The sequence below is a fragment of the Myotis lucifugus genome, unplaced genomic scaffold (assembly GCF_000147115.1).
Source record: "Myotis lucifugus unplaced genomic scaffold, Myoluc2.0 scaffold_3, whole genome shotgun sequence".
Taxonomy (NCBI): Eukaryota; Metazoa; Chordata; class Mammalia; order Chiroptera; family Vespertilionidae; genus Myotis; species Myotis lucifugus.
In genome coordinates this window covers 29,189,220-29,215,809 of record NW_005871051.1, presented here as the reverse complement: position 1 = coordinate 29,215,809, position 26,590 = coordinate 29,189,220, and the positions used below count along the sequence as shown (strand labels likewise).

At 52.5% G+C, this 26,590-nt stretch overlaps 1 protein-coding gene across 1 annotated transcript in view; it reads right to left on the bottom strand.

Moving 5' to 3' along the window:
* Nucleotides 1-6,980: 6,980 nt before the first annotated feature.
* The window catches only part of SH3BP4 (SH3 domain binding protein 4), a 51,447-nt gene continuing 31,837 nt past the window's right edge, over nucleotides 6,981-26,590 (bottom strand). Inside the window, 5 exon segments of the mRNA XM_006082682.3 lie at nucleotides 6,981-8,876; nucleotides 9,928-10,048; nucleotides 10,050-10,093; nucleotides 15,105-17,464; nucleotides 22,455-22,698. Of these exon segments, the coding sequence (XP_006082744.1) occupies nucleotides 8,652-8,876; nucleotides 9,928-10,048; nucleotides 10,050-10,093; nucleotides 15,105-17,464; nucleotides 22,455-22,572 (2,868 nt within the window). The 5' untranslated portion in view covers nucleotides 22,573-22,698 and the 3' untranslated portion in view covers nucleotides 6,981-8,651.

Here is a 26,590-nt window from a genome sequence, read left to right as displayed (position 1 = left end):
GGCAGTTTCCAAGGAAGAGGATGCTGTTAAGTTTATGTTCATACTTAGTTTCTGGCAAAATGTTACTAGGGTTCTTGGCCTTCGGAGAAAGGCCACAATGTCTCAGCCAAACGTCCCCAAACCTGCTGCAGAGAAAAAGGCAGCTCGACCAAGGAATTCTTGCGGGGGCCGGGGGGGGGGGGGGGACTTGGTGGGTGCAGGGGGACTGTGGGCTGGCTGGGTCGGGTGTGAAAAAAATGGGAGCGGGTATGGGAGCGGGGGAACCCAGGACCTGGGTGGGGTCCTATATATAAGTCAGCATTACTTCATTCAACACAAAGTCTGTGGAAAGAGGGATCTATTGCTTCTATGTGGGCAGTCGCACATTTACAGACCTGTTTTGTCGTGTGGTTCAGGAGTCTACATCTTGTCACCGCTGGTCCCTCTGTCTCCCATCGAAGGGCTTCCCTGGTGACCGGATCGTTGGCTGCTGCAGCCGCCGGCCCCGGGTCCCCTGCTGGGAGAAACCCATCCGTACCGCTCCGGTGTCCCGTGGTGTCTGGGGAGAGAGCTCAGAGAAAGGCCGCCCATTGTTTCCACGTGGACTCCGTGAGCAGCAGCTCTGTGGCCAGGCTCCTGGGGTTTCCTGTTGATGATGGAGGTGCCCTGAGTCCTCTCAGGTTGGGACTTTGCCTGTGTCCCCAGGGGAACCCCTCCCTGGGGCTGTTTCATTTATTCTCTTATTGCGTGTGGGTTTTATTAAAATGCATTTTTCATTCCACTTATACATGTATTAAACCCGTGAACCTTAAATGTATACAGTGCTGTATGTCAATTGTGTCTCAACAAAACCAAAAGAAAATGCATTCTCCTTTCACGAGGAATCCTTTGCCATGTATCAGAATTACATGTGAAGAGTTTAAAACCACGTGATTGTATCTGTCGTTGATTCCAACGGCACTGTGGATGCAGGTTTGCACGTTAGAACCCTGGCTGCACTTCCACAGTAAGCAGATAGGCCAGTGTTTAGGCCCAATCGACCAACTAATCCATGCTTGCCAGCTCACCGCAGAGAAATAGGCCCACAGATACACGCTCCCACGCACATGTGTGGGCCACTTGGGGCCACACAATCTCCACTGGCCCCTACCCCTCCTCCTAACAGAAATTCTAGTTGGTTCATGGTTACATTGCAACGCAACTAGGGCAGTGGTCGGCAAACTGCGGCTCGGCAAACTGCGGCTCACGAGCCACATGCAGCTCTTTTGCCCCTTGAGTGTGGCTCTTCCACAAAATACTGGCTCTTCCACAAAATACCGACTTCTGCGCATGGGCCACGACGTTTCAATCGCACTGTATGTGCGCGCCCACACGTGGTATTTTGTGGAAGAGCCACACTCAAGGGGCCAAAGAGCCACATGTGGCTCGCGAGCCGCGGTTTGCCGACCATGGAACTAGGGGGACATAGAGCTCCCACCCGCAAGCTCCCAGGTGACTGAAGAATTTCTGGCTTATGAAACAGTGGAATTCTATTGGGTGCAGTGGCCAGGAAAGTTCGCCTTTGCCTTGTAAAAAGAGAGATTTAGCTGGCAGACCCCACACCCCTTTTGCTCTCCCTTTCTTACTGCCCGGATAATGGTCCCAGCCCCCAGTGACGCCGGCCTGGCTGTGGGACAAAGCCACACCCTACGGACGGCTGTGCAGGAGACAAGGGAGGCGGTCCCTGAGCAAGAGCATCACCCACCCTGGATGACTTGTCAGGTGAGAAAAACGAAGCCCTCCCTCAACAGGGCTGCTGTGGCCAGTGTCCTGCTGCGTCCAGACCAGCGCAGTCCTGGCCGACAGGCAGAGGGACAGGCACGGTGCACCTGGGCAGGTGTGCCCTGGCACAGGCAGGCTGCACCTCATCACTGCCCATGTCAGTCCCTCCCGCCCCCTCTGTTTACCTTAGTGCTGCAGGTCCCTCTCTGATGCTTGTTAAAGTTCTGCATAGCACAATCTTTTACACAAACACCACCTTTCTCAGAGCTCTAGGCTAGTGGCCGGTAAACTTTTGTGACTCATAAACCTGTATGAGAATCTATTAAAATGGTGGATAATCCCCTTAGAAGATGCACAGACCATAATAAACAAAAATTAGTGCACCATTGAGGGGTTCATACACCCCCTAAGGCCCATCTGGGGTCCTGGTGGAAACCTCCTGTTCTGGGCACACAAATCCGTTGTGATTATCTGCCTGTATATGGCCTCTCGGCTGATTAACAATATGCAAATTAGGTACTTGTTTAATTTTTAATTTTGCAAATGGGTATTCATTCTGTTCCTTGGATACTTACAGCTAATTCTAAATTGCTCTCATTTCATAAATTATTATCTGTAGCAAAAAATATAGAGAGAATCAGGAAACTATCACCAGCACAGAGCAAGAAATCCAACAGCACAAGACACCCAATGGAAACTGAGTCCTCCCCTCAAATGCAGATTCCCAGGCCCCAGCAACCCATGACCAAGTGTCTTGGTGACATTTTAGGAATGCTTTATGCATGGCCCTGTTATTTAATCTTTTTTAAAAAAAATATTTTTATTGAGTTCAGTGAGGAAGGGAGAGGGGGAGAGAGAGAGAGAGAGAGAGAGAGAAACATCAATGATGAGAGAAAATCATTGATTGGCTGCCTCCCGCACGCCCCACACTGGGGATTGAGTCCACAACCCAGGCATATGGCCCGACTGGGAATTGAACCGTGACCTCCTGGTCCACAGGTCAATGCTCAACTACTGAGCCACGCCAGCCAGGCCTATTTTATCTTTTAACAAAATGGGAGATTTTATACTCAGTTCTAGTTTTTTCATTTACTATATCTTGATGATCTTCTCACACCGACAATTATGGATCTGCCTGTTCCTTTAATGGTTGAGCAGTGTTCCGCTGTGCAAATGTACTGCGATTTATCTGACTGCCCCATTATTGATGCACATTCATGTTGCAGCAACTTTAAAAATCGTTCACGGTTCACCAGGCCTCTGTGTCTCCATGCCAGCTGCTGAAGTATGTGGAGAGCCTACGAGCTCATTATATCTGCTTGCCCAGAGGGAATTAAAAACGGAAAACCTATGGCAAACCCGTCTCCACTTTTCATCGTCTCCACATAAAATGTTCTCAAGGGAAAAGTATAGTTTTTGCTATTGGCCACTTTCAATTATGCAAGTCACCATTTCTATCTCTTGTTGGGGCTTCTGACACACAGCAAAAGGTCAGCTGGGTGTGACAGGAATGTACAGCAAGGACCTCAGAGCCAGGCTGCCTGGGTTTGAATCTCAGCTCCACACTTCGTAGCTGTGTGATCTTAGGAAAGTTACCTAACCTCTCTGAGCCTTACTTTCTTATCTGGAAAACATGGATAATAATTGTACCTATCTCACAGGGACCTCTTGAGGACTCAAGTCTTTAGGACCTTGACAGGCACAACGAAAGCGCTAGGTCAGTGTTGGCTAATTTTAGTCTAGATGGCCTTGGACTAAAACCGAGGAACCCTTTGCTTCTGTGGTGGTGGTGTTGTCCAAGGTAAGGAATACCAGGCCTGTCTCAGAACCCTCCTTGAGCTTTGATGCAGGCACACACATGCACACTCCACACCCACCTCCCAGGTGAGCTGAAACCTATCAAGCCTGCACTGGGGTGCAGGGGGGCTCCTGTGGGGTGCTGCAAGGACAGCATTAAGCAAATGAGAGGACTGTGCACCTGCCCAGGCAGGGCCCCCACGGGGACAGGAGGCAGTTGTAATACCATAGCCCTGAAGACAGCGCACTGGCGAAGCCCAGGCCTGTGGAGCAGTGTCCAGGGGAGAGAAGCCACTCCTTCTGACCAGCAGGAAACCCCAGAGGCACAGGGCAGGTGGAGGTGTGCCTGTTGCTAAGCGACAACCAGCCCATTTACCCCTCTCCATGGGGACGGCCCAACAAGTCCCAGAGGCGCAGTGTGCATCAGAGAAGCCGCCTCGAAAACAATTGCCTGGATTTTAATTAAAGTTCAGCAGGAGGGACTGAAACTGGGACAGTGAGCGGGAGCCGGGAAGCACAGAGAGGCGGAGTGGCGCTGTGGCTGCTGGAATATTTAGAAATGACGAAATAGAATCCACGCCCATGCCCCCCTACCTAGAAATGTAAGCCATTTATGTTTCTTTCCTGTCTAGTGTTTCACCGCAACATTAAAAATTGAGCTTCTCACTTCAGGGCACCCATGAATCAAATGGGAAGCCTGGTAAGTGCAGGCGATTACATTTTTAAAAATGATCTTAAATAGCTGAAGTCTTTCATTTTTCTCAAGATTACTAGGCTGGTACCCATTTCACCTCCTCCAAGAGCTGTGGGTAGAGAAAATATACGGGAATCCAAAATAATAATGGTATTTCAACCAGAGCCCTGTTGTGATTTGACGGGCTTGCAAAATACTCAAATAAGAGTGAATATTATATACATTTGAATGATGCAAAGTAAAGTATTATATTTTGAAGGCATGTTGAAAATGATACTAATAAACTGCCTTATTTGAAGTGAGATACTATGCAAAACTCATTTTGGGAGAGAAGGCTGCCTGACTATAGAAAGTGCCCAATATTTTAAACAGAATTGTTGAAAATGTTACATGTCACAGATGGAACAGGGAGTTAAATGGAGTTGCTTTTACTTGAGTATGAATTTCTGAATGCAAAACAAATGTATTCCTGTTTGGATAGTTTGACACTCTGTGCATAGCATAGTGACCCCAACTACCAGTATGTCTCTCTGTGTTTTGCACAGACCTAATATTTGAAAAATGATAGCTATCTCCCAGGCCCTGGGAGGAATGCATATATCTCCAAGGTCTGTGTATATTATTTCTAACCAGGTCAAGTGTCCTGAGGCCCTCAATATGCATCAATCACCTTTTCTGTTTTTAGTTTCTCACCTCATCTGTCACATGGAAAATGTGATAGTTAGGAATATAGAAAGGTGTTTTGCAAAACGCTTTGGAGAACTGGACTCTGATTATTCAGAGATTTTGAACCCGTAATTGTATTCTTATGAATTCACTAGTTGCATGAAGCATACACCTTCATATGGCACTTCCGTTTGCACACACAGGTTGCATTTGCATATTTCACTGTTACAAATAGCTGTGACTTGTCAGCATCGATTTTACCATAAATTCTTCATTCTGTAGATGTTGATTCTATCCAGGCTCAGAGTGAAGACTGAAAGTGACTCAATTCTCCAAACCCTTTCTCTTCTAGACAAGACCATGGCCTGTGATTGCTGGGGTTGCCAGGTAAACGCCCCACCTGCCCATCCTCCTGCTTCCTGCTTTGCTCAGGTGCCCTGGTGACTTTCCAAGGAGGCCTGTGACACCAAGACAGCTCACCTGAGGCTATAGATGTCACCAAGTGTCTGCTATTCTCACGCAGGTGTGAGCATCTGCACCTTGGGTGTGAGTGTAGAAAAAAATATGTGGATGTGTGAAAAATACAGCAAATACTTGTTATGCCAAAGTGAGAGCTTCAGCTGAGCTAAACATGTAATAGTATAATGGGGAGACCAGTGAACTAAAATGAGTAGATAGAACTTTCTAGAAAAAAAAATCTAGAATGGACTCCCCATAAAATGTGTATTTGATAAAAGAAATGTCACTCCAATTTCACACAAAGCTACTCAGGTACTTAGCCTGCATTCCCCTAAATCCGTGGTCGGCAAAGAGCCACATGCGGCTCTTTGGCCCCTTGAGTGTGGCTCTTCCTAAGCCTTAGGAGTACCCTAATTAAGTTAATAACAATGTACCTACCTATATAGTTTAAGTTTAAAAAATTTGGCTCTCAAAAGAAATTTCAATCGTCGTACTGTTGATATTTGGCTCTGTTGACGAGTTTGCCGACCACTGGCCTAAATGAACTGATCTGCAGTGCTCACTGAGAAGATGTTTATTCGGTCAGTCATCCACCCAGGGACTTATTGTGACTTTGCATGTATTAAGTGCGACTTTGAATGTACTGTGTGGGTGTTGGGCGTCTCCTTGCCCAGTTTAGTCTGAGGCACAGCTCTAGTGGAGATTTGGGCGTGGTGAGGCCGGAGAGCTGCAGGAAAGCAAGGGAAGGACGGCCCAGATGGGACGTCCAGAAAGACTTCCCAGAGGAGTCTGAGTATCAGGGCAGAATCCTGAAGGAATGAAAATAGTAAGAAATCAAGGTGCTTATTTGCAAGCAATGGAAATTAACAATGGCTCATTCTTCCAAAAAGGGACTTAATAAAGGATAATTGGGTAATTCAGCAGAGAGTTGAGAGATCTAAAGAACCGTGCTCAATTTTGAGCTTCCAGGACTGGCTTGCCGAGGAATGTGTCATGGCATCGGGGAAATCGCCACGGCCCTGCGTGCCCCACTGAGGCCACAGCTGGGCCAGGAGCTCTCCCTGCGACCAGTGCCACCCTGGAGGAAGATGCTTCTGTCACCAGCCTTGCCTCCTTCTGCAAGTGGGTGATCGAATCAGAGATCCATGAGGTAGAAGCTAGACACACCTGCATGTAGCTGCAAGGGAGGCTGAAAGTTTATGTTTTTGGGGTTCCAAATATAGCAAGTGTTCTCAAGATTCGGAGCACCCAGAAAACATGACAAAGCCACTATCCCAGTGAGGAGGGTGATGCAGGTAGGAACAGCCACAAGTGGACCGTCCTAAACTATATTGTGGAATTGGGATTGCCAGTCCCAGGGGTGTGGAGCCAAAATACAGGAAGCCGTCCACCTGAACCCTTTGTGTGCTCTGGGCAACACCGATTCCTACTAGCCAGCGATGACTGAGACCCCGATGTTCCAAGAGCAATTACATTAATATCAAGAAAATAGATACCTGTTACCCAACTGTCACACTGTCACCTAGGGGTGAGTGTTAGGGGAGGGAGTCATTGTTCTCTGTACAGATACTTACACGAGGTTTTATTTAATGTTTGGTTGGTATGGAAAAAAACACCCACACACTTAAGAGGTCAAAATATCCAAATAAAGTTTACTGCAACTTCTGTAGAATTTAATTTGTGCTACAAGACATGTTGCATAGGAAACTATTTTAAGCCCCTGAGGAAAATTATCCATGGTTTAAGGTGCAACTGGTTTTGTTTCTTTTTTGGGGAAAAGGGGAGAGAGGATCTCTGGAAAGAAAGATGGTGGGGGGTTGAAAAGCTGAATTTAAGGTTATCTCGTGTGATTGGGGAACTGTGTGTCTCGGTTCTTGCAGCATAAAACACGTAGTGTTTTTATTTTTTGGTATCGTTTTTTTCTAGCCAGTTGATCTTCAGTATCTGAATCAATAGATACCTAAGAATGCTTCAGCCCCATAAGGGACTATACATTGATTATAGTAGGTAATTACAGTGTTTCAAGAAAGCAGATTTAGAGAATGAGACTGGGATCTCAAGTGGCCCCACATGACTTCCTACACGCCCGGTGACCATCCAGGCACATTCCTGGGGACTCCAGCCGTGCCCCTTGCTCCCTCTGAGATGCCACAACAGTGCTGCAGATCTGTAAGTAGATCCGCAACCATAAAGGCGATCAATGCAACATTCCACCAGGCCCTAGGCTTTATGTGGGAAGTATTTCATTTTCAGGAAATGTTCATCCTGCTCAGATAATCTCTGTATTGTAAATAAAAACGGTTCCCCCACACTATTCATGCCCAAGGAGACATGGGTATACCAGGAAGGGAGAGGGATCACGTGTGGGATGAAATGAAGCGGAGAGTTTGGCAAATGGCCGCCGGCACCTAGCACAGGCTGTCCTTGTGGCGAGCTTTCCTTCATGACGACAGAGAGGGGGAGTTTTGCAGGGACCAGCTCGATCGGAACTGGGATTGCGCTTCTGAATGAGCAGGGGCCACAGAGAACGCCAGCTCCCAGCTGCTTCCTCATCGCAAGGGCACCAGTCAGACTTAGCTTTGCCCACAAAACGGTCCACGTGCCCGGTGGCTGGTCACCTACTGCACCACGAGGCCAAGGTACAGAAGAGAAGAAAGGAGGGGAGAACAGGGCCCAGGACGTTCTCCGAAGGAATGGGCTTGGGCTACACTCATTCACCTAAAACCACGGTTCCTATCTGATTGACGTTTGAACAGGTATGGAGTGAAAGAAGGTCCAATGTGCGAACAAGCATCTTCCCGTGCTTCCTGTTGAAATGCGAGTGTGTCTGGGAACAAGAAATGCCCCCGAGTACTTTTAAATACATATATACATCTGTAACATAATTTAAAAAGGTCTTTAGAGAACATAAAAACCTTAACAGCGTCTGCCCCATAAGTTGTTTTTTGTAACCTATATGGTCCATTAAAAAAATTAGATACCACGTTTCTCCTATGTCCCCTCCTCCCCATCCTTTAAAAAAGTGATTTTAAATGTAAATGTACACTTAACAAATAGGAAGCTATTTGATTGGCAATGACCTGCAGTAGAAAGTCCCTTCAGGCCTCCCCTCCCCCGAGATGGAGGCGGCGGGTGGAGCACGGGGTGTGCTTGGTCCTGGGCGCGGGGCCATCGAGCGACCCTCATCTGTCTGAACGGCCGGCTCTTCCTTCCTCCCCAGCAACATGTGGCTGCATGGGCATCCGGGGCAGACGGGGGCACGGGCCCCAGGGCAGCAGCAGGCAGGGGCACCCGTTCAAATCACAAAGTCGTCCTGGTCGGCAGGACTGAAGGCAGCCGCTCGCAGGATGTCCAGGGTGTTCACGAGGATGAGGGTGCCCGTGAGGTGCTTCCAGCGCTTGGTGATGGGGTTCTTCATCCTGTCCAGGCCGGTGTGCAGCTCCTGGATGACGTCCCGGTAGCTGTCCCCGATCTGGTGGCTCCAGGTCAGTAGAAAGTCATACGCGGGTTTCCACATGGCCTGCACGGGGAAGTCGTCCAAAACAGAAGGAGGGAGAAAGGACAGAGTGAGGAACAGTCAGACATTCGGCCGGGTCACCAGCTGCAGCTCCTCTGCGCGTTATTGACGCTGCTTGGTAAGAGCAGAGCAAATCGGAGTCACAGGGGACCGTCTCTGTCCCGGCCTCCACGCTGCGGAGGGAACGGCATTTTGTGCGAGAGCAGGACGTAGCCAGTGGTGTCTCAACTAACAGAAAGGATTTCTCTCCTTACACTCCCTGTGGCACTTTCTATCGTGGCCATTTATTTAGAAATTCACCCTATTAATAATAAAGGACACCCTTGCCCTAGCCCGTCTGGCTCAGTGGGTAGAGCGTCAGCCAGCGGACTGAAGGGTCCCGGGTTTGATTCCAGTCAAGGGCACATGCCTGGGTTGCGGGCTCAATCCCCAGTAGGGGGCGTGCAGAAGGCAGCTGATCAATGATTCTCTCTCATCACTGATGTTTCTATCTCTCCCTCTCCCTCCCTCCCTGAAATCAATAAAAATATATTTTTAAAGAAAAAACAATAATAAAGGACACCCTTATACTAGGAACTTCCCCCATTCCTAGGTCTCCGGTAGCTTAAAGCGACCTCCATGAACAGGTGAGAAACAGAACTTCTGAGCAGGAACCCAGCCCGTGCTGGCCCACATCAGACATACAACATGCCAGGTATTCGTGCAGCAGGGGCGGGTAGAGGCCCGGGGCAGAGCGGATCCCAAAGGGCCCAGTCACCCATCATTCCCTCTGACGGAAGGTCATTTAAGATCGGGATGAGCAAGGGACGGGCAGGCTCGCTGATGTTGTCCCAACGCCCCAGCCCCACTTCTCGGCAGCGAGGCCTTGCCAGCGCCAGAGCGGGAGTCACAACTAAAGATCCCAAGAAGGAGGGGACCTGCCCACTCAGTGAGGGCCTACTGTGTGCTGGGCACGGGCTTTCACGTCTAACTCATTTTATCCTCATAAAAACGCCACAAAACAGATACTGCTGTGACTGAGTTTTTCAGGCTGAGAGAAGGGCTGCCCACTCACCTCACTGTCCACGACCCCGTTCCTGTCCCGGTGGGGAGACTCGTACGCGTCCATCTGCTGCTTGGACACCTTGGCGAGCTTCTCAGCCAGCTCCCTCCAGCGCTGCGCCACCTCGACGGCCGATGAGCCGGACCACCAGGCCCTGGCAGTCCATCTTCAGCAAGGCCTGGGGGGAGGAGCACAGCGTGAGGCAGAGCACAGCGTGAGGCAGAGGGCGGCTCGGGTGCCTGTGGATCCTGCTCTACCTGAGCGTTTTAATGCCTGTAATACACCCCTGAACCCCTGCATCGCTGCGACTCACAGGACAAAGAAAGTCGGTGATGTGTGTGGGGTAGACGTCTCTCCAGAACCTCAGCATGTGATTGGATTTAGAAGTAGGGTCTTTGCAGATGGAATTAGGTAACTGAGGTCATTCTGGATTGCAATGGGCCTGCAGGTTCTGGAATATTGTCACGGAACTAATATGGACAAGCACACAGACACGTGGACAAGGGCGCACCTCCCAGAGCGCTGCAGTGGTCGGACCAGGGACCCGTGGGCCTTCCCAGGCTGAGAGCCGCAGGCCTCCACGGCACGCGCACACGTGGCTGGGAGAGCACCTGCGGGACGGCCTGGGTGGCATAACCCCAGGGAACTGATCATAACCACGGCACACACTCCATGGGGGACCTGCTTTCTGCTTTGCTCTTCAGCACTGATTACAGAATTTCAACGCAAAAGAAGCATTCTCTGTCTTTACAAATAGAAAAATCAATGAGGAAAGAACAAAACCTGGGCGGAGCCAAGGCCACTGTGCAAACAAAGACCCTGAAGCTCTCCAGGTCAATACTGACGGGGACAAGGCAGGGAAACACGGAGAGCCTGTCCCCAGGGCCGCAGTGCAGTGCGGGCCACAGACCCCGGGCAGGCAGCCGCAGACCCTGCCTGCCAGGTGAGGGGGAGGGAAGGGCCACCAGATGTGAAATCCGACGCACAAGCTGTGAGGGTGTTCCCAGCCGGGCAGGCCTTTGGTGTGACCCATACCTCTTACCTCTCACCTTGCCTGCTTGTCTTAACAAGAGTAAGTTCGGGGTGAGTATGAAATTTAGGTCCTCACCCCCAGGCATCCTGGCATCCTGCAGGAAAGGCACTCAGAGCGGGCACTGCACTGCCTGCCACCTGAGTGACTGAGACTGAGAAGGGGCAAGGGGCAGGGACACCTGACTTCACAAACAGCAGGAATGGGTCCGCCTTGATTCCCCTCACTTCCCTGTGACTGAATGCCCATGGGATACAGAGCAAGTGTTGTCTGGCCCAGGTGGCTCCAGGCCACTCTCCCGTTGCCCCATATACAGGTGCTATTATCTCTTGTCCCCGAGGCCTTGAATTCAACCCGGCCTCAAGCCTCTGCTCGACCCCATCCCATGCTCCCCTTCAGCCTGGCCCTTGCCCACAGTGTACCTGGGACCCGACAGCCCCTTCCCCTTGGCTGGCTCCTGCACCCCCTTTGGCATCCCCGTTTGCCTTCCCCTGGTCCACCCAGGCCATGGAGGTCCTTTCCTTTGGGGCCCGTTACAAGCCTGCCCAGCTCTCCTGACTGTTCACCTGGGTCTTCCTCAAGTAACAGGCCCAAGTTCTTCAAAAGCCCAGCCCCCAGGACCCCCTCTAAGCACACAGCAGGCGCCCAAGAAATGTTTAATGCGTGTGAGTGCACACACCGCTCCTGCTGTTTGCTGCGGCTCTCCCTGGCTCTGTTAGAAGCTGCAGCCACGGACCTGCCACCAGTTACCCATCCTGCCTTTGACAACAGAATTTGACTCCAAAAGCTCTTCAAATGTGTGGTGCCCATTCCCACATCGGCCTGACCCGTAAGTCCCACCAGCACAGGGATCCCCAGGGGTCCATTCAACACCCTCCAACACTCAGGGGCGCCAGGGGCTTCGTCCACTCTGCTGGGTCCGGCAGCACCACCCCTCCCCCGACTTTCAGTATGGTCTGGGGGCCTCATGGAAATGGGATGATCACAGACAGGCATGGCTTCTGCTGGAGAGCTGGGCGGACTGGGGACAGGAGGGCCATTCTCTGTGGTCACAAGCCGGGTGGGTGACAGAGGGCAGGCAAAGTACCCCACGAGGCCCACGCACACAACACACCTCCCAACCAGCTGATATGGAGAATATGCATCCACAAGAGGGACTGGAACGAAAGCACAGAAGCACGGTGGTCTGACCACAGGAGGCTGCCTCATTCATTCATGCATCATTCATTCATTCATTCATTCACCACATGTCTGAGTCTTGCCTATGTGCCAGGTCCTTTCTCCCGTGGATTTTGTCTTTAATTAGGGCAACAAGACACAGGAACCCAGGTAAACAAGGCCATTTCAGATTCTGGAAAGCACCATGGAGACGGTATTACGGATGATGAGGTGCAGTGACCCAAAGGCACAAGGTGGCTTTACAGAGAGTTGTGGGAAAGCTCTTACAAGATGAGGTTTGGGCTGGTATCTGAAGGAGGTGAAAGCCCAGCCGCGTGGAATCGGGGGAAAGAGAATTCCAGGCAGAGGAAACCATACGTGCAAAACCTGAGGCAGGAGCAAGCGAGGTGTGTTCAGGATGCAGCGACAGGGCTGGAGTGGCTAGTGAGCAAGAAGCATGCGTGGTCCCCAGGGTTGTGAGATAGGGGGACCAGGTCTTACAGGGCCTGGGGGTGGAGGAAGGGGCCTGGACCCCATTCTGATGGTAGTGGACAGATGGGCCTTTTTCCTTCCCATCTCCCAGAAATCTGCTGTCTAAACCCTTCCTTCCCGCTGACTAATTCATTTAATCATGACTTCCAAACCAAGGCATCATCCCTAAACAGACTGTCTTCACAAGGAGCTGGGTGAGGCGGGGGTGGTCTGGCCCTGATGGGGGTGCGGGTTAGATGCTTGGTTGACACTGTAGGAAACTCCACTGCTCAGCGATGTCTAAGTCCCTGGAAATGAAACATCTGGTTTGCAGCGACTCCGCCAACACCCCGACTCCGCCGACACCCTGACTCCTCCGACACCCTGACTCCGCCGACACCCCGACTCCTCCGACACCCCGACTCCTCCGACACCCCGGCTCCCCCAACACCCTGACTCTGCCGACACCCCGACTCCTCCGACACCCCGACTCCTCCGACACCCCGGCTCCTCCGACACCCCGACTCCGCCAACACCCCTGGATAAGCCAGCCTGGGCTTCTAGAAGTCGGGCCAGCCGTTCAGATCTGCTGCTCAGAGGTGAGGAGGGAAAACCGGTTTCACTTCAGCCCAAGCCAACCTCCCCCAGGCACCTTCCTGCCACTTCCTCCTCCTGGGACTCTGGGAGCCGTGGTGGGTGTGGGGCTGGGGGAGGCGAGAGGGTTCCAGACACACACCGGGCCCATCCGCACACACACCAACCTCAGGAAGCCACCGAAAAATCTCCTCTGGGTCCCCGACGTGAAAAAAAGGAGCCCTCACTTAAGTCTTCAGAAAAGAAATGAGGAACTGAGAGCAAAGCCACCTCCTCAGACAGGTTTCCACAGCCCTGAAGGCGCTGCCCAGGTCGGTTCATTTTCCTCCTGTGCCCGTGCCAGGCGAGCGCTTCTCAGCTGTCACGAAGGCACAACCAATCGTTTATGCTCCATGAAAGCACAGAATTCCCTGATCCATGGAGAATTCCAGCCTGAGGCTGGCAGAGGGAAGCTGGGCCCCTGCCCACTGTGAGGTCGACCCAAAGAAGAGACGGGCAGCTCGGGCTGCACAGGGACTCATTCTACAGGCGGGCCAGGGAGGTGTGCCCCGAGGGAGGGCCATGGGCATCACCGGGGAAGCTTCCCTGCAGCCACGCCAACCCGCATCCTCTCCACTAACACTGCCAGTGCCCAATGACTTCCAGGTTAACAAGGTCGCCCCTCTACCTGCCACTTCCAGTTCCCGCTTGCTCCTGGGGGCAGTGCCAGGTTCCCAGCTGCTCCACGTGACCAACACTTTATACTATCGCCGGTCACATGATGCTTGCATCATGCCCCCCTCCCTCTGCCGCAGTGGCCGTGGCGCAGTGGACTGCATCCCTTCTGTCCCCTGGCTCCAGGGGGCAGCAGAGAGACGTGTGTGCAACGAACCCACATCAGTTGCACACTCATGTCAACGTGGGCAACCTCAGACGCACCTGGCTCACCTGTGCCCAGAAGGGCAGACACGGAGTGGCAGGTGCTGTGGGGAAGGAGGGGGCAGAAGTGGCAGAAATGCCAGGAGTGCTGAGTCACACCTCACCAAAGTTAGGAGGTGAAAAGGCTGTGTGGAGTCACGGAGCAGGGGAGAAAGGCATGTGACCAAGTCACACAGGTGTTCCCATAGGACATCACATCAGGGGACCGGGAGGGAGCTGAGACGGCTCCTAGTATCCAAGGGAGTCGACAGGCAACGGCAGCACAGACTCGACGAGAGAGATGCCAACAGAAAGATATTATTAAGCTTCTCCGAGGCCACTCCCAGAGCTTATCCAACAGTAAAGAGTGGGGCTGCCTGTGGGGTGTGGGGCTGGGGCTGAGCCAGGCCCGCTGGGGCCGTGAAAGGTCAGTGAATGCTTCCCGGCCGGCCGGTGGGCCGGTGTATCCCGTACTGTGACACCAACTTCCCCCTTTTTACTTCTTCGTATTCCAATTCCTGGCTGTGCTGGCAAAACCAAGGCTGTCCTCACCCCGACTCAGACGCACACGAAAAGGAGGAAGAGGAAACAATACAGAGACATGGTGGAACCTTCAAGTAAGATGCAGAGGGAAAAACTCATTAAAATAAAGCCAGATTTTGGGGCAGTGGTTCTTAAAAGGTTGGAGTCATAGGTGGCTCTCACAGGGAAGCTGATGAAAACCTTCTCCCCAGAGGTTTATAGAGAGGTGGTCGGAGCACAGGCCTCGTGTGTCCACATGCCACTGGGCCCGCGGAAGTCCATCCTGAGACCTCTGAGGAGCCCCCAACTCAGTGGGAAAAGAGATCTGAGCTGTTTGGGGAACCCCAGGGCCCCATGTGGACGCCTCTCTCCAGGTGCATTTCCTAAAACCCCGTCCTTGCACCTGAGCACAGATGAGCCCAGACTCCGGTCCAACGAACCACGTGGCACCCACGTGTGTGAGGAGAAGGCTGGCTTTCGCCCCACCCTCCCGACACCCAAACCCGCCAGGACCTACCATCATGAGCTCCTTCTGGAAGGACTTGCGGTCTTTGTTCTCCGCGTTGTTACAGTCCTCCTTCAGCTTCTCCAGGACGGACGCCACCCGCTCGGGCTCGCTGTCCAGCTCCGCTCGGCAGAAGAAGGTGAGCGGCAGGTTCCCGTAGCCCAGGGCGTCGGCGAAGGAGCGCCAGCTGCTGATGTTCTCCATGAGCAGCGTCCTGACGGAGGCGTAGATGTAGGTGAGGAACTTGCAGGGCCGCAGGATCTGCTCCAGCAGCACCGAGGTGCTGAGCTCGGGCCCCGCCAGGAGGCTGGGCCGGGCCTTGCCCACCACCAGCACGTTCTTGGCGTGCACCAGGCCCACCTTGCCCTGGTGGTAGCCGATGTACCACTCCTTGGTCCACAGCTGCCCCTTCAGCCGGATCTTCTCCTCGCTGAGCAGGGCGATGGCGTCGCCCTTCTTGTACTCCAGCAGGTAGTGGTTCTTGCTCTGCCGGACCACGGTCTTGAGCAGCTTGCCGAACTTGAGGCTGGACACGGGGCGGTCCTGGAAGGTCGGGTACTTGGTGGTGGCGGCGAACGGGGACAGAATGATTTTCCCGACCTCGTTCTTCTTGAGGAACCGTCTCTGCCCGGACGGCTTGATGGCACTTTTGGGGGGCGGCTGGGGAGTCTGGACGCAAAACTGGGTGAGGATGGCCTCCTGGTCGTCCTTCACCTGGACCCTCAGGGTGAAGTCGGAGAGCTCGCTGGGGTTCTGGCAGGCGATGGGGAAGATGAGGCGGCTCACCTTGCCCAGCTTCATCTGGAACCCTCGCACGACTTTGGCCTGCTCGCCGGCCCGGACCTCGTAGTTTGTCATGTTGGAAAACATGCAGACCTGGAGGTCCTGGGGCCTGGACAAGACGAAGTGGTGCTTACCCCAGAGCTGCAGGGTCACGGGCGCGGGGCTGGGGGCCTGGCGGGTGACCTCGGTGACCAGGAGAGTCTTTGGGGCACAATCATGCCCAAAGATGGTCACCACTGTCTTGAAGGACGGGTGAATGTGTTTGGGGCCATAGAGACCCACTGTGACTTTTTTACTGATGAAGTCCCACACGGTGGAAGGGTAGAGAATGTTCGGGCCATGGGCCACGATGGCCAGGTACATACAGGGCTCCAGGTTGTCCAGGTGCACCTGGACCGTGTCCCCGTAGCTGTAGTTGAGTGGGATGGGGACATAGGGCCCTTCCTTTAGGTCGCTCCTCAGGCACTGGAGGCCCACTGTGCTTTTGCTGAAAATGTCATTTTTCACCTCGGCCGAAACTTTCATCTCCAAGACGATGACGGTTTTCACCTCCAGGGTGCTCAGCTTCACCTCCAGCACCGGGCTGACGGTGCAGCAGCGGTCGCTGTTGAGTTCCAAGGGGGGGTCCAGCAGCGCTTTCATGGAGATCTGCTGCGTTTCCCCCTGGGCCACGTGGCCTTCCGGCACGTGGATGCTGATGCCGGTGTCGGGAAGCTGCACGGAGCCCCCGGAGCTGTCCAGCTTGCACACGATGTTCGTCTCCACTGCTTGGGTCTGGCCCCACCCAGGGTTTTGGCCCAACAAGTCCAAGTCGTGGCAAGACCGAGCCAGCTTCCGGTGGCTCAGCCAGGCTGCGCGGAAGTCCTCCCGGCTCTGGAACTGCTCGGGGGCCGGGGACTTCAAGCCCGTAAAATACCCCGATGAGTCGGGAGCGTCGGACTTGGCCTGGAGGACGGAGAGTTCCGACAGACTGTAGGAACGTTTGCTCCGGAAGAACGGGTTGTCCCGCTTGACCGGCCCCTCGGCATGGAGCTGGTTTGTGGCCGGCAGCTCGTCAAGGATGTTGCCGGTGCTGTTTGTGGTGGCCGAGCTGGACTCCGTGAAGGAAGACGTGCCCGTGTCGAAGAGCAGCAAGTCCACGGAACTTCTGGGAGCCAGCTCGTCCACGCTGGGCATCCCCGGCACCTTCCCGTTCAGAAAGGGGTTCGTTTGGACCCCATTCCAGAAAGGGTTATTACTGTAGGTTTTGCCCGACCCCTTCTTGTCATCTGTCCATCCTCCGAGCAAATCTAACTCCTTGGCTACTTCCTCTGGGCTGTCGGGAAGATTGTCGATCATCCCGCTGTCACTCAGCGTGGAGTTCCGGTAGTTGAGGGGCTGCACGTAGGAGGAGGGGATGTAGCCCATCTCCGTGGTGTTGTGGGCATACCACCACTCCCCGCCGGACGTGTCCAGGACGTAGAGGTGGTCGCCCTTGGAGAACTTCAGGGTGGTGAAGTTGTTGGGGCAGTAGTCCTTGATTGCGATCACTTCCTTCGCGTTTCCGAAAGGTGTGGGATTGTCTCCTAGCAAGGCACTGGGAGAAGGCACTGCAAGAAACACACAGAGCAGAAGGTGAGGGCGAGGCCGCGGGCTGCAGGACACTGTCCAAGCTAGAGAGGGTGGCCCAAGAAACTAACACACCAGGTGCAGCCACGAGCCAGCAGCGTGATTCACAGGAACAAACCAGAGTGGGTTTTGGTGTGCGATCAACACACCAACGAGGGTACGAGCGTTTCACCACCCTCGGTCCCATCCAGGTCCGACACACACAGGTGAGGCCATGATGGAAGTCGGTCCACCATCCGCAGAAATGCAAACCAGCACCACGTTCCTGTGCCTCTAACATCTCAATTTGATCAAATTATTTCTTTATCTAACTAACTGGCCAGAGAGAGCTGCTGGGCCGCGAAGGGAGCCTCTGTGGTCTGTGGACTACTCTGATCTGAAGACAATCAAGGCCCCAGTGACTCAGGCAGAGCTTCTCCCTTCTCCCTAAGTGCTGCCAAGAACTTGGATGGAGGGCCCGTTCCCGGAAGAGTCATCACCAGAGAATTACAAGGAGGATGGGCCAGCTGGTGGGCTGGGGGGCTACGAAGGGAAGTTGTGTCCCGGTATCTCTGCGGGGCAGGAAAGTACTTGTTTATCAAGCATTTGCGCTCCCATCTTCTTCCCAGCTCAGCATGGCTGCCTGCCTGCCCCGGGCCTCAGTCTTATGGGGCTCCCATACGTATGCCATTACATTTGTTTTTCTCCTGTTAATCTGTCTTATGTCTATTTAATTATCAGACCAGCCAAAGAACCTGGAAGGGTAGAGGAAAAATTGTCCTCCCCCAAAGGAGGAGAAATTGAGTGGGATTTACTTAGAAAACAGAGATGCTCCGTGTTGAGGGGTCCCAGGGCATGTGACCAGGCGCAGGCAAGAAGAGCCTCCACGTCCGCCCTGAACACGAAAGACGTTCCCTTGGCGCTCAGGCCCGTTTCTTCCATTTCCAAATTGAACCCATTCTTTTTTATTTATTTATTTTCGTAATTAAACATTTTTATGTTGACACTACTGCAGATACCCCCCATTTTCCCCTACTTTGCCCACCTCCGCCTCCCCCTCCCTTGGCCTTCACCACACCACTGTCCCTGTGCATGGGGAATCCATATATGTTCTTTAGCCAATCCCTTCACCTTTCTTATCCAGTCACCCACCCCCTCCCCAGGTACCCGCCAGTCTGTTCCGTGTATCCATGCTTCTGGTTCCATTGTTCACCGAACTGTTTATATACCCTACGATTTTGAGGCCGGTCTTTCTTTCCACCTCCTTGAAATGATCACTCAAAAAAACGCCATGGAAATGGTCTCTCCCACATACCGTAAAAATCAAAGGTTTATGTCTGGGGGAGCGCACATTGTTTCTGAACGCCTGCTGGAGCAGTCTGAAAAACCACGACACTCCAAACGGTGACTCAGCTGATGTGCGGTTCTTGGTATTCGGTAATTGCAACAGCAAAACGAAGTCATCTAAGCAAGCGGTGTGTGTTTTGAAAAATAATAATCACACACCTCAGTGTTTTATCTGCCTCCTATACACGACCAAGTATATTCCGCAGGAAGCTCTTTCTGAGGTAAACAAGCCCCACCCCCTGAACTGTGCCTTGTTTTACAGTGTGCTCATATTCTAACTTCCTGTAACAAACAATTGAAAGAAAGGAAACCCTTTTTAGGCTGCCTACATAAACAAGCGAAGGACGGGCTAGTGTTCTAGTTGAACTGCTCTAATATGTGATTCAGTTCAACAGGCATTCATTCTATTCTTTCCAATCGGCCCTCCAAAACACCCCATCTCCCACCCAGTTTCCCTTTCCGTGGAAAGGAAATAATGAAAATTAAATTGCATTTCCTTGGCTCAGTCTAAAGCAGGAGGTCTATTTATTGGCATGAACCAGGTAACAGAGACGTGCGTGGGAGAAAGCACACCTGGGCCTCAAAGGCATGACCCACTGCCCTCCGTCTGGGTGGGGAGACCGGGCTCTGGGTCCTGGCCTTGGAGGCTGTCACCCCCTGCCCTCCGTCTGGGCACTGGGAGACCTGGCTCTGGGTCACTAGACCTCGGAAGCTGTCTGACCTCCAGAGCCCGGATTCTTCATGATGGAGAAGAAGAATCTTTCTCCAATGGGCCCTGGTAAGGATGAAGTGAAATTGTGCTGATAAAGGGCTTAGCAAAATGTTTTGTTACAACCGACATCTGCACCCCCCTCCTAGTTTTATTTTTCTCTGTAACACATATCACCAACCAATACATCAGACACCTTACACATCTGCTTAGGGTTTTTGGGGGGAGGGCTCCATCGCCCATTAGCGTACAAGCTCCATTAGGGTCTGTCATGCTCATGGGTGTCCCTGGAAAGAGCCTGGCACATAGCAGGTGCTCAAGCTACATTCACTGAATTACTGCTCACCTGGTCTTGTCTGCTTACAGCAGAGAGGGCATGTCCATGCTACTGGGCCAAGGTGATGGCCAAAGTGAGGATTCCCCCTGGCTGTGCCCTCGACTGAATAAAAACAGCAGCACAACAGGAAATGGCTTCGAAGGGGAGGTGGGGAGAAGGAAGAAGGATCAGGCTGGGGTCAGAGATAATGTAAGACCTTCTCTCCATTCTGTTGTCTGGTCACGGACTCCAGTAATACAAACCACCTTTGTTTCCTTGACACGTCTAATGAAAATGTCAGATGAAAATTAAAACCAAGTGAAAATTAAAGAAAGCCTTCCAGCTATTAAAATCTTGTTAGAATCCCTCAAAAGTTAAATCCCTGCCCTAGCCGGTTTGGCTCAGTGGATAGAGCGTTGGCCTGCGAACTGAAAGGTCCCAGGTTCGATTCCGGTCAAGGGCACATGCCCAGGTTGTGGGCTCGATCCCCAGTGGGGGACGTGCAGGAGGCAGCCAATCCATGATTCTCTCTCATCATGGATGTTTCTATCTCTCTCTCGCTCTTCCTTCCTCTCTGAAATCAATAAAAATATATTTTTTAAAAAGTTAAATCCCTATAATGTCGCCCCAGAATAATTCCCTTACAGTGATATTTTTAAAATTAAAAGCCAAAACTATTAGGTTAGCTTTGTACATAGCCTAAGAAAATGTATCAATGCAAATGATCACTTCCAATTACCAGACTGAAGAATGAAAATGGTTTTGCTTAGCATTCCAAGCACTCTCCTTAGAAGGTTAGTGGTAACATTTCACTCTAGGGTCAGCTCCTTCCCATCGGGGCCTCATGGGAGTGGGCAGTGGTGTGAGCTCCCTTCCCCAAGGTCCCTCCATCAGTCAACCCCCACAGAGTGCCCTGGGACACCAGGCTGGGGCCCCATCCAATCGAATGCAGTAAAATCCCTATTGAATTCCAACCTAGTGAATTCTGGGAAGTGCTGCCCAGATTCCCAGCTCCCTTGCTTTTAATACAGACAAGCTCCCTGGGCGTCAGGAAGTCGGTGTACTGGGTAACACATTTCCTACCCTCCTGCCTCAGTTCCTCTGCAGGCAAAACACTCATCAGGAGCAGCAGCTTTCACAGCAGACAATTTGGCTGGAATGAAGCCTGCTCACCACATGGATGCTGCCCCTGCCCCTGGAGAGTAGAGTCTACAGGGTCTCTGACCCCTCTCCCCAACTTCCCAACACACACACACACACACACACACACACACGAGCTCACCAGCCCCTCCTCACATCCCAGACTGTCTTGCCTTCCTCCCCTCACTGTGCTATTCTTTTAGGAATAACAGCTCCTCCCAGATTATCATTATCGATTAAAATTCAGCTCTCTGCCCCTCGTTAAGAACCCGACCCAAACCCCACCGTTTATGCTCACACTTTCCAGCTCTCACCGTGATCAGCTAAAGTAAGAAAATAATGCCCATTACCAATCTATGAAAAACGAATGGTTCAGTTATTTATAGCAACGCCCAGTAACTCCGCTGCTCTTATGAATAAACCCTCAGGATTCCCTTTGCCAGTCTTCCTCTAAAGAATATTTGAAGCCATGCTCAGAGCTGCCAGCATAAAGCCCAGAGAGGAAGTAGAAGTGGAGGATGAAGTGGAAGAGAGCAGAGAGCAGAAAGGGACACACGTCTGCATGACTCTCAGTACATGGGGAGAGGGCCACGATTTTATCCGGGAGACAGCAGTTCAGTTAAGGATTGTTTGTTTAGCGCTGGCTTTGTGCCGTGGCCCAAAGATATAAAGGCACAGATACAGCTCCCTGAATGGTGCGTGATTTCAACAGAAGGCGCTCACGGCTGTGGGATAGTCCATTCATGATGATTATGATGATGATGATGATGATGATGATGATGGTGGTGGTGGTGGTGGGAGGGGGCACTCAGCACCAGGAGAGATGCTGACCGTGGCCTATGAGGTCAGGATGGGCTTCACGGAAGAAGATGACCCACCAGTATCAACCTTGGGTCCAAAAGATAGGTTTTCTCATCAACCCAGGTGCAGGGTACTTAAACCCTGCAGCCACCTGTAAACCAGGGGTCAGCAAACTAGGGCCCCTGGGCCACATCTGTTGGTTGTTTTCATCAATAAAGCTTTATTGAAACACAGCCAAGTGCATTTGTTTGCTCTCTTCTATGAAGACTTTCAAGCTACAATGACAGGACTGAGTGGTTGTGACAGATGTCATACGTCCTGCAAGGCTTAAAATGTTTCCTATAGGACCCTCTGTGGAAAAGCTGGCTGACCCCATCCCAGACCACCCTTTTTCTTCTCTAGTGTTTCCAATAATTCATCCTTTCCCCCAGTTTTTTGTACCATCAAGTTTCCTACCGCAATGTCACCAAAACACATGAAAAGAGAAAACATATTCTGTATGAAGTTTCATTACTAAAGGGAAAATTCAAAACAACCTCCCAACACACCAGAGAAGCAAAACAAGTTATTTATCGGGCATTTAGAACACGATGGAGATCAGGGAGCTAAAGTGTACCGGTCTGAACATGAACTTGGCAGCTGAGAGCCCTCAGACCCAGGTCTGGCCCCAGGAGCTCACCTTTGACATCATTAAAGCTCGTTTCTGAAAACCCTTCACTCAGGTCGATCAAGGTCCCCTCGGACTTGCACCGGGGGAGGCCGCTGGCGTTGGCGGCTCGGATCCGCTGAGCTGCCATCCTGGAACTCTTCCTGGGTGAGCCGCTACGGTTCCATGTTCCTTCCTCCAGCTACTCCAGCGACTGCGGAAGCTTCTGCCTCAGGCAACCATGCTGCCCGCCGTGCCCGCGGTACAATGCTTCCTCCTGAAAGCAGAGGAAGAAAACATTTCCCCTGAGCAAGTGGAACGTGGGTTAAAAAGTAACTTTATGGGAGGCGGGAAGCCTCTTTCTTCCAGAGCCCATTCCCATAAAGAGAGACTCGAGTCACTTCCTCTGCCCGGGGTCCATGCACCCGGCCCAGCAGTGTTCTGGCCGCTGTGGGTGCCGTCTCTTCCTGGGCACAGGGGGTTGTGAGATTGGCTCTAGCACCTGGCTCGCCCGTTCACTCGTCAGAGGAAAAACGGAATCTGTGCAGTCCACACAGCTGGCTCCACGGTTTGGGAGAGGAGGGGTAGCTCTCCGGCTGCCCACAGGGGCTGGGTCCCTTGTCCAAACAGCCTCGGCAGTGACTCCGGCCCCTCCCCTGGGGCAGGGCTTAGCACACACAGTGCCTCTGCCCACACTCTCCTTAAAGCCTCTCGGGACACTCAATAAACAAACAATCATAAATAAAACATGCAAGTGGCCACTTGTACATAGAAGGTATTTTCATGTAATTTCTGCAGGAGAAACCCTCCATTTACTGAGGCGCGGTGTCGTTACTAAGTGAGCACAGGCGTCACACCTGAGGCCTCGGCTTTTTTTGGGGAGGCACACACGGGCTTTTAGGGGGTTCTGGAGACACATGAGATGTCTGGCCATGAGCAGACCTTCTCCAGGACTCGGGAAAAGGAGCAGCTAGGAGCCTATTTCAAAGAAGTAACTTTCATCTGCTCTCCAACAGGAACAGGCAGACACACCACAGCGGACCACAGCTGGCCACAGCTGGCCTGCATCCTGAGGGCAGGCGAATTTCATCCCAGTGTAACTGGACTCATGCAGCCCAGTCTGAGATCCCTTGTTTCTCTATCCAAAGATGCCCTTAAACGCAGCTTCTGACCCAGGTGTCACCTTTACTAATCAGAGGGAGCAAGAGGGGCCCGACACCGCCCTCTGCAGCCCCTGGGCCATGGTGACGACTTAGCCCATCCCCTGACCCCCTTCCCCAAGGTTCTGCATGCGGTGGGTGCAGCGAGCAGCCTCAGGTTTGCATGCACGCTGGGCATGACCTTGAGTTCAATATTTAGCTCCACTAAGCCTCAGTTTTCCTATCTGTACCAGGGGGTAAGGAGGGCACTGTCTCGAGAATTCATGATCCCCGTGCAGCGCTTGGAACAAGCAGCTCCGTGGCTATGATCCCTGCAGCTGGGGCACCAGCAGCCCCAGTCCTGGTGTGGGGTTTAGTCTTTGCCACGGAGACCCCGGGGGCCACAGAAGGTTCCTGATTGAGAAAGAGACCTTTGGCTACAGATGAGAGAAATGGAAGCATCGATGCCGCTACCTTTGAAAATTACAGGTTAGGGCAGGGGCCCTCAAACTACGGCCCGCGGGCCACATGCAAATACAAATATTGTATTTGTTCCTGTTTTGTTTTTTTACTTCAAAATAAGATATGTGCAGTGTGCATAGGAATTTGTTCATAGTTTTTTTTTAAACTATAGTCCGGCCCTCCAACGGTCTGAGGGACAGTGAACTGGCCCCCTGTTTAAAAAGTTTGAGGACCCCTGGGTTAGGGGGTGGAATGCAGGTGGATGGTAAGGAGAGGAGACATCGGGACCAGCCCCCCCCCCCCCCCACACACACACCCTCAAAGTCCCACACAGAGGGCGACGTCCTCAGCAGACGAGGTGGGTGAAGTCGGAGGGGGCTGAATTACTGGGGCTAGGAAAGTGCTGGCCATAGCTCGCTGGGCACCTACAGACACCGAGACAGCTTTCTAGGGAGCACCAGGGAGCACCTGCAGGTCGGCCAGACGAAACGAGAGAAGCCCTTCAGAGTGACCACATTCTTAGCTTCCTTATCCTCACCGCCCAGGAGGTAGCCGGGTGGAATCAGGGCAAAGGGGTGGGCAGAACGAATCGCAGACCCCTGGCATTTTTGGAAACTGAGCATCGTTTTTGTTTATTATTGATGGGAGGACAGAGTTATGACCCAGAGCCGGGGAGAGACAGAAAGTGTTAGCAGTTGCATAAAGAGATCTGCAGTCCTTTTTAAAATACAAAGATACCCTCACAGAGGCTGCCATTCAAGGCACAGATAATCCACTGACTGTGTAGCCCTCCCCACTTATCAGCCGGAGCGCAGCCCAGGCACTAAGTCCGACTCCCTGGTGACCAGAAGCGCAGCCTGCACGCTGAGGTCAATGCAGCCATTCACACGGTCTTCCACGGGAGGGGGCGTTTTTGTCCCGTGGTGCTCGATGCCCCTAGGAAAGTCCAGAATGGTGACTTTTCCGCCAGTGGCAGTGGGGGACGGTCCTTAGACAGAATCCTGACACCCATCAGCACCTTCGTGGTGAGCCTGGGGCACCATCGCCATTGGAGATTTTTTGTTGTTGTTGCTGTTGTTGATCCTCACCAGAGGATATTTTTGCATGGATTTCAGAGAGAGTGGAAGGGAGGGGGAGAGACAGAGAGAGAAACAGCGATGTGAGAGAGACACTTGGTTGGTTGCCTCCCACACAGGGCTGTGGATGGAGCCTGCAACTGAGAATCGAACGTGTGACCCTTCAGTCTGTAGGCCGATGCTCTATCAAGCTGGAGCCAAACCAGTGAGGGTCGGAGATGGGCACAGAAAGGGCAGCTGGCCCCACTGGACCAAGCCTGGAAGGCTCCCTCCGCCTGGCACCTCTCCGATCAGACACAGTGAGGTGAGGGTTCAGAGGGGAGCCCTGCAGCTCCACCTACTCCAGAGCCAGGCGCAGAAGGAGCCTGGAGTCACTTGCCCAGTCAGGCTCCAGGAAGCGCTGCTGTTCTCCCGGGGTCTCCCCAAGCCCACAGGGTCCACCCGGCCTTCCTCACCTGCAGCCATGGGATCCCCGGCGCCTTTCAATCTCCATGGGGGCCCCTCCTTCCGGGGTCTCCCCAAGCCCACAGGGTCCACCCGGCCTTCCTCACCTGCAGCCATGGGATCCCCGGCGCCTTTCAATCTCCATGGGGGCCCCTCCTTTCCAGTCAGGTCATTCCCCGACTCACACCCTCAGGGGGCTGCCTGCTGCTTCTAAACCAGCCACGTTCAGCGGTTCAGGCATGTGACCTCCACCCACAGCGAATCAAGGCCCACACTCACGCCCCACTGCTCAAGCACCCACACTCCAGCCCTGCTCTGGACTCACGCCCCTCACAGTGCCTCCAGGAACTCTCTCGGCCTCTTTCTGCTCCCTCCTCCCCGGCACAGCCCTGCAAACCACAGTGAATCACCTGCCGGCCTCAGATCTGCAGTCAATGTCCCCGAGCTGCAAATTCAAGTCTCATGAGCTCATACCGCACCCTTCAAATTAGTCCTCGCTTTATTAGAAAGTAATGCCGGGAGAATGACAGGATCTGCTTTATAAGGGGTTCATGAAGGTTCAATGTACTGCATTTTACTAAACATCACACTATGACTACAAACATATTTATTTTTAAGTAAATAAATGCATCATTGTAATTACTATACATTATACCATTCTCCCTATTTACTTACTGTTTTCCTATTTCATTATCTATTTTTATTATTATCTTATTTTTACCATTTCCCTATTTCTGCACATGTTTTAAATATCTGCAATAAAATGTGTAAAAACTTAAGAAAGTAATAGGAAACATTTGTCACCTGCCATCCCAGACATGTGTCAGGAGTGTGTGTGTGTGTGTGTGTGTGTATGTGTGTCTCCCCTTGACTTGGGAAAACTCTAAGGAGCCATAAGCTCAGGTGTCCGGGCAGCCTGAGCCCCCTCACAGCACACGTGGACATGTGGGGGGGCGGGGAGGAGGTTCCTGCTCAATTGACAAGTGACACCTGAACGTGGAAGTCAGGCCTCTGAGGGCTCCCCTTCAAGACTGATGGGTACCTCGAA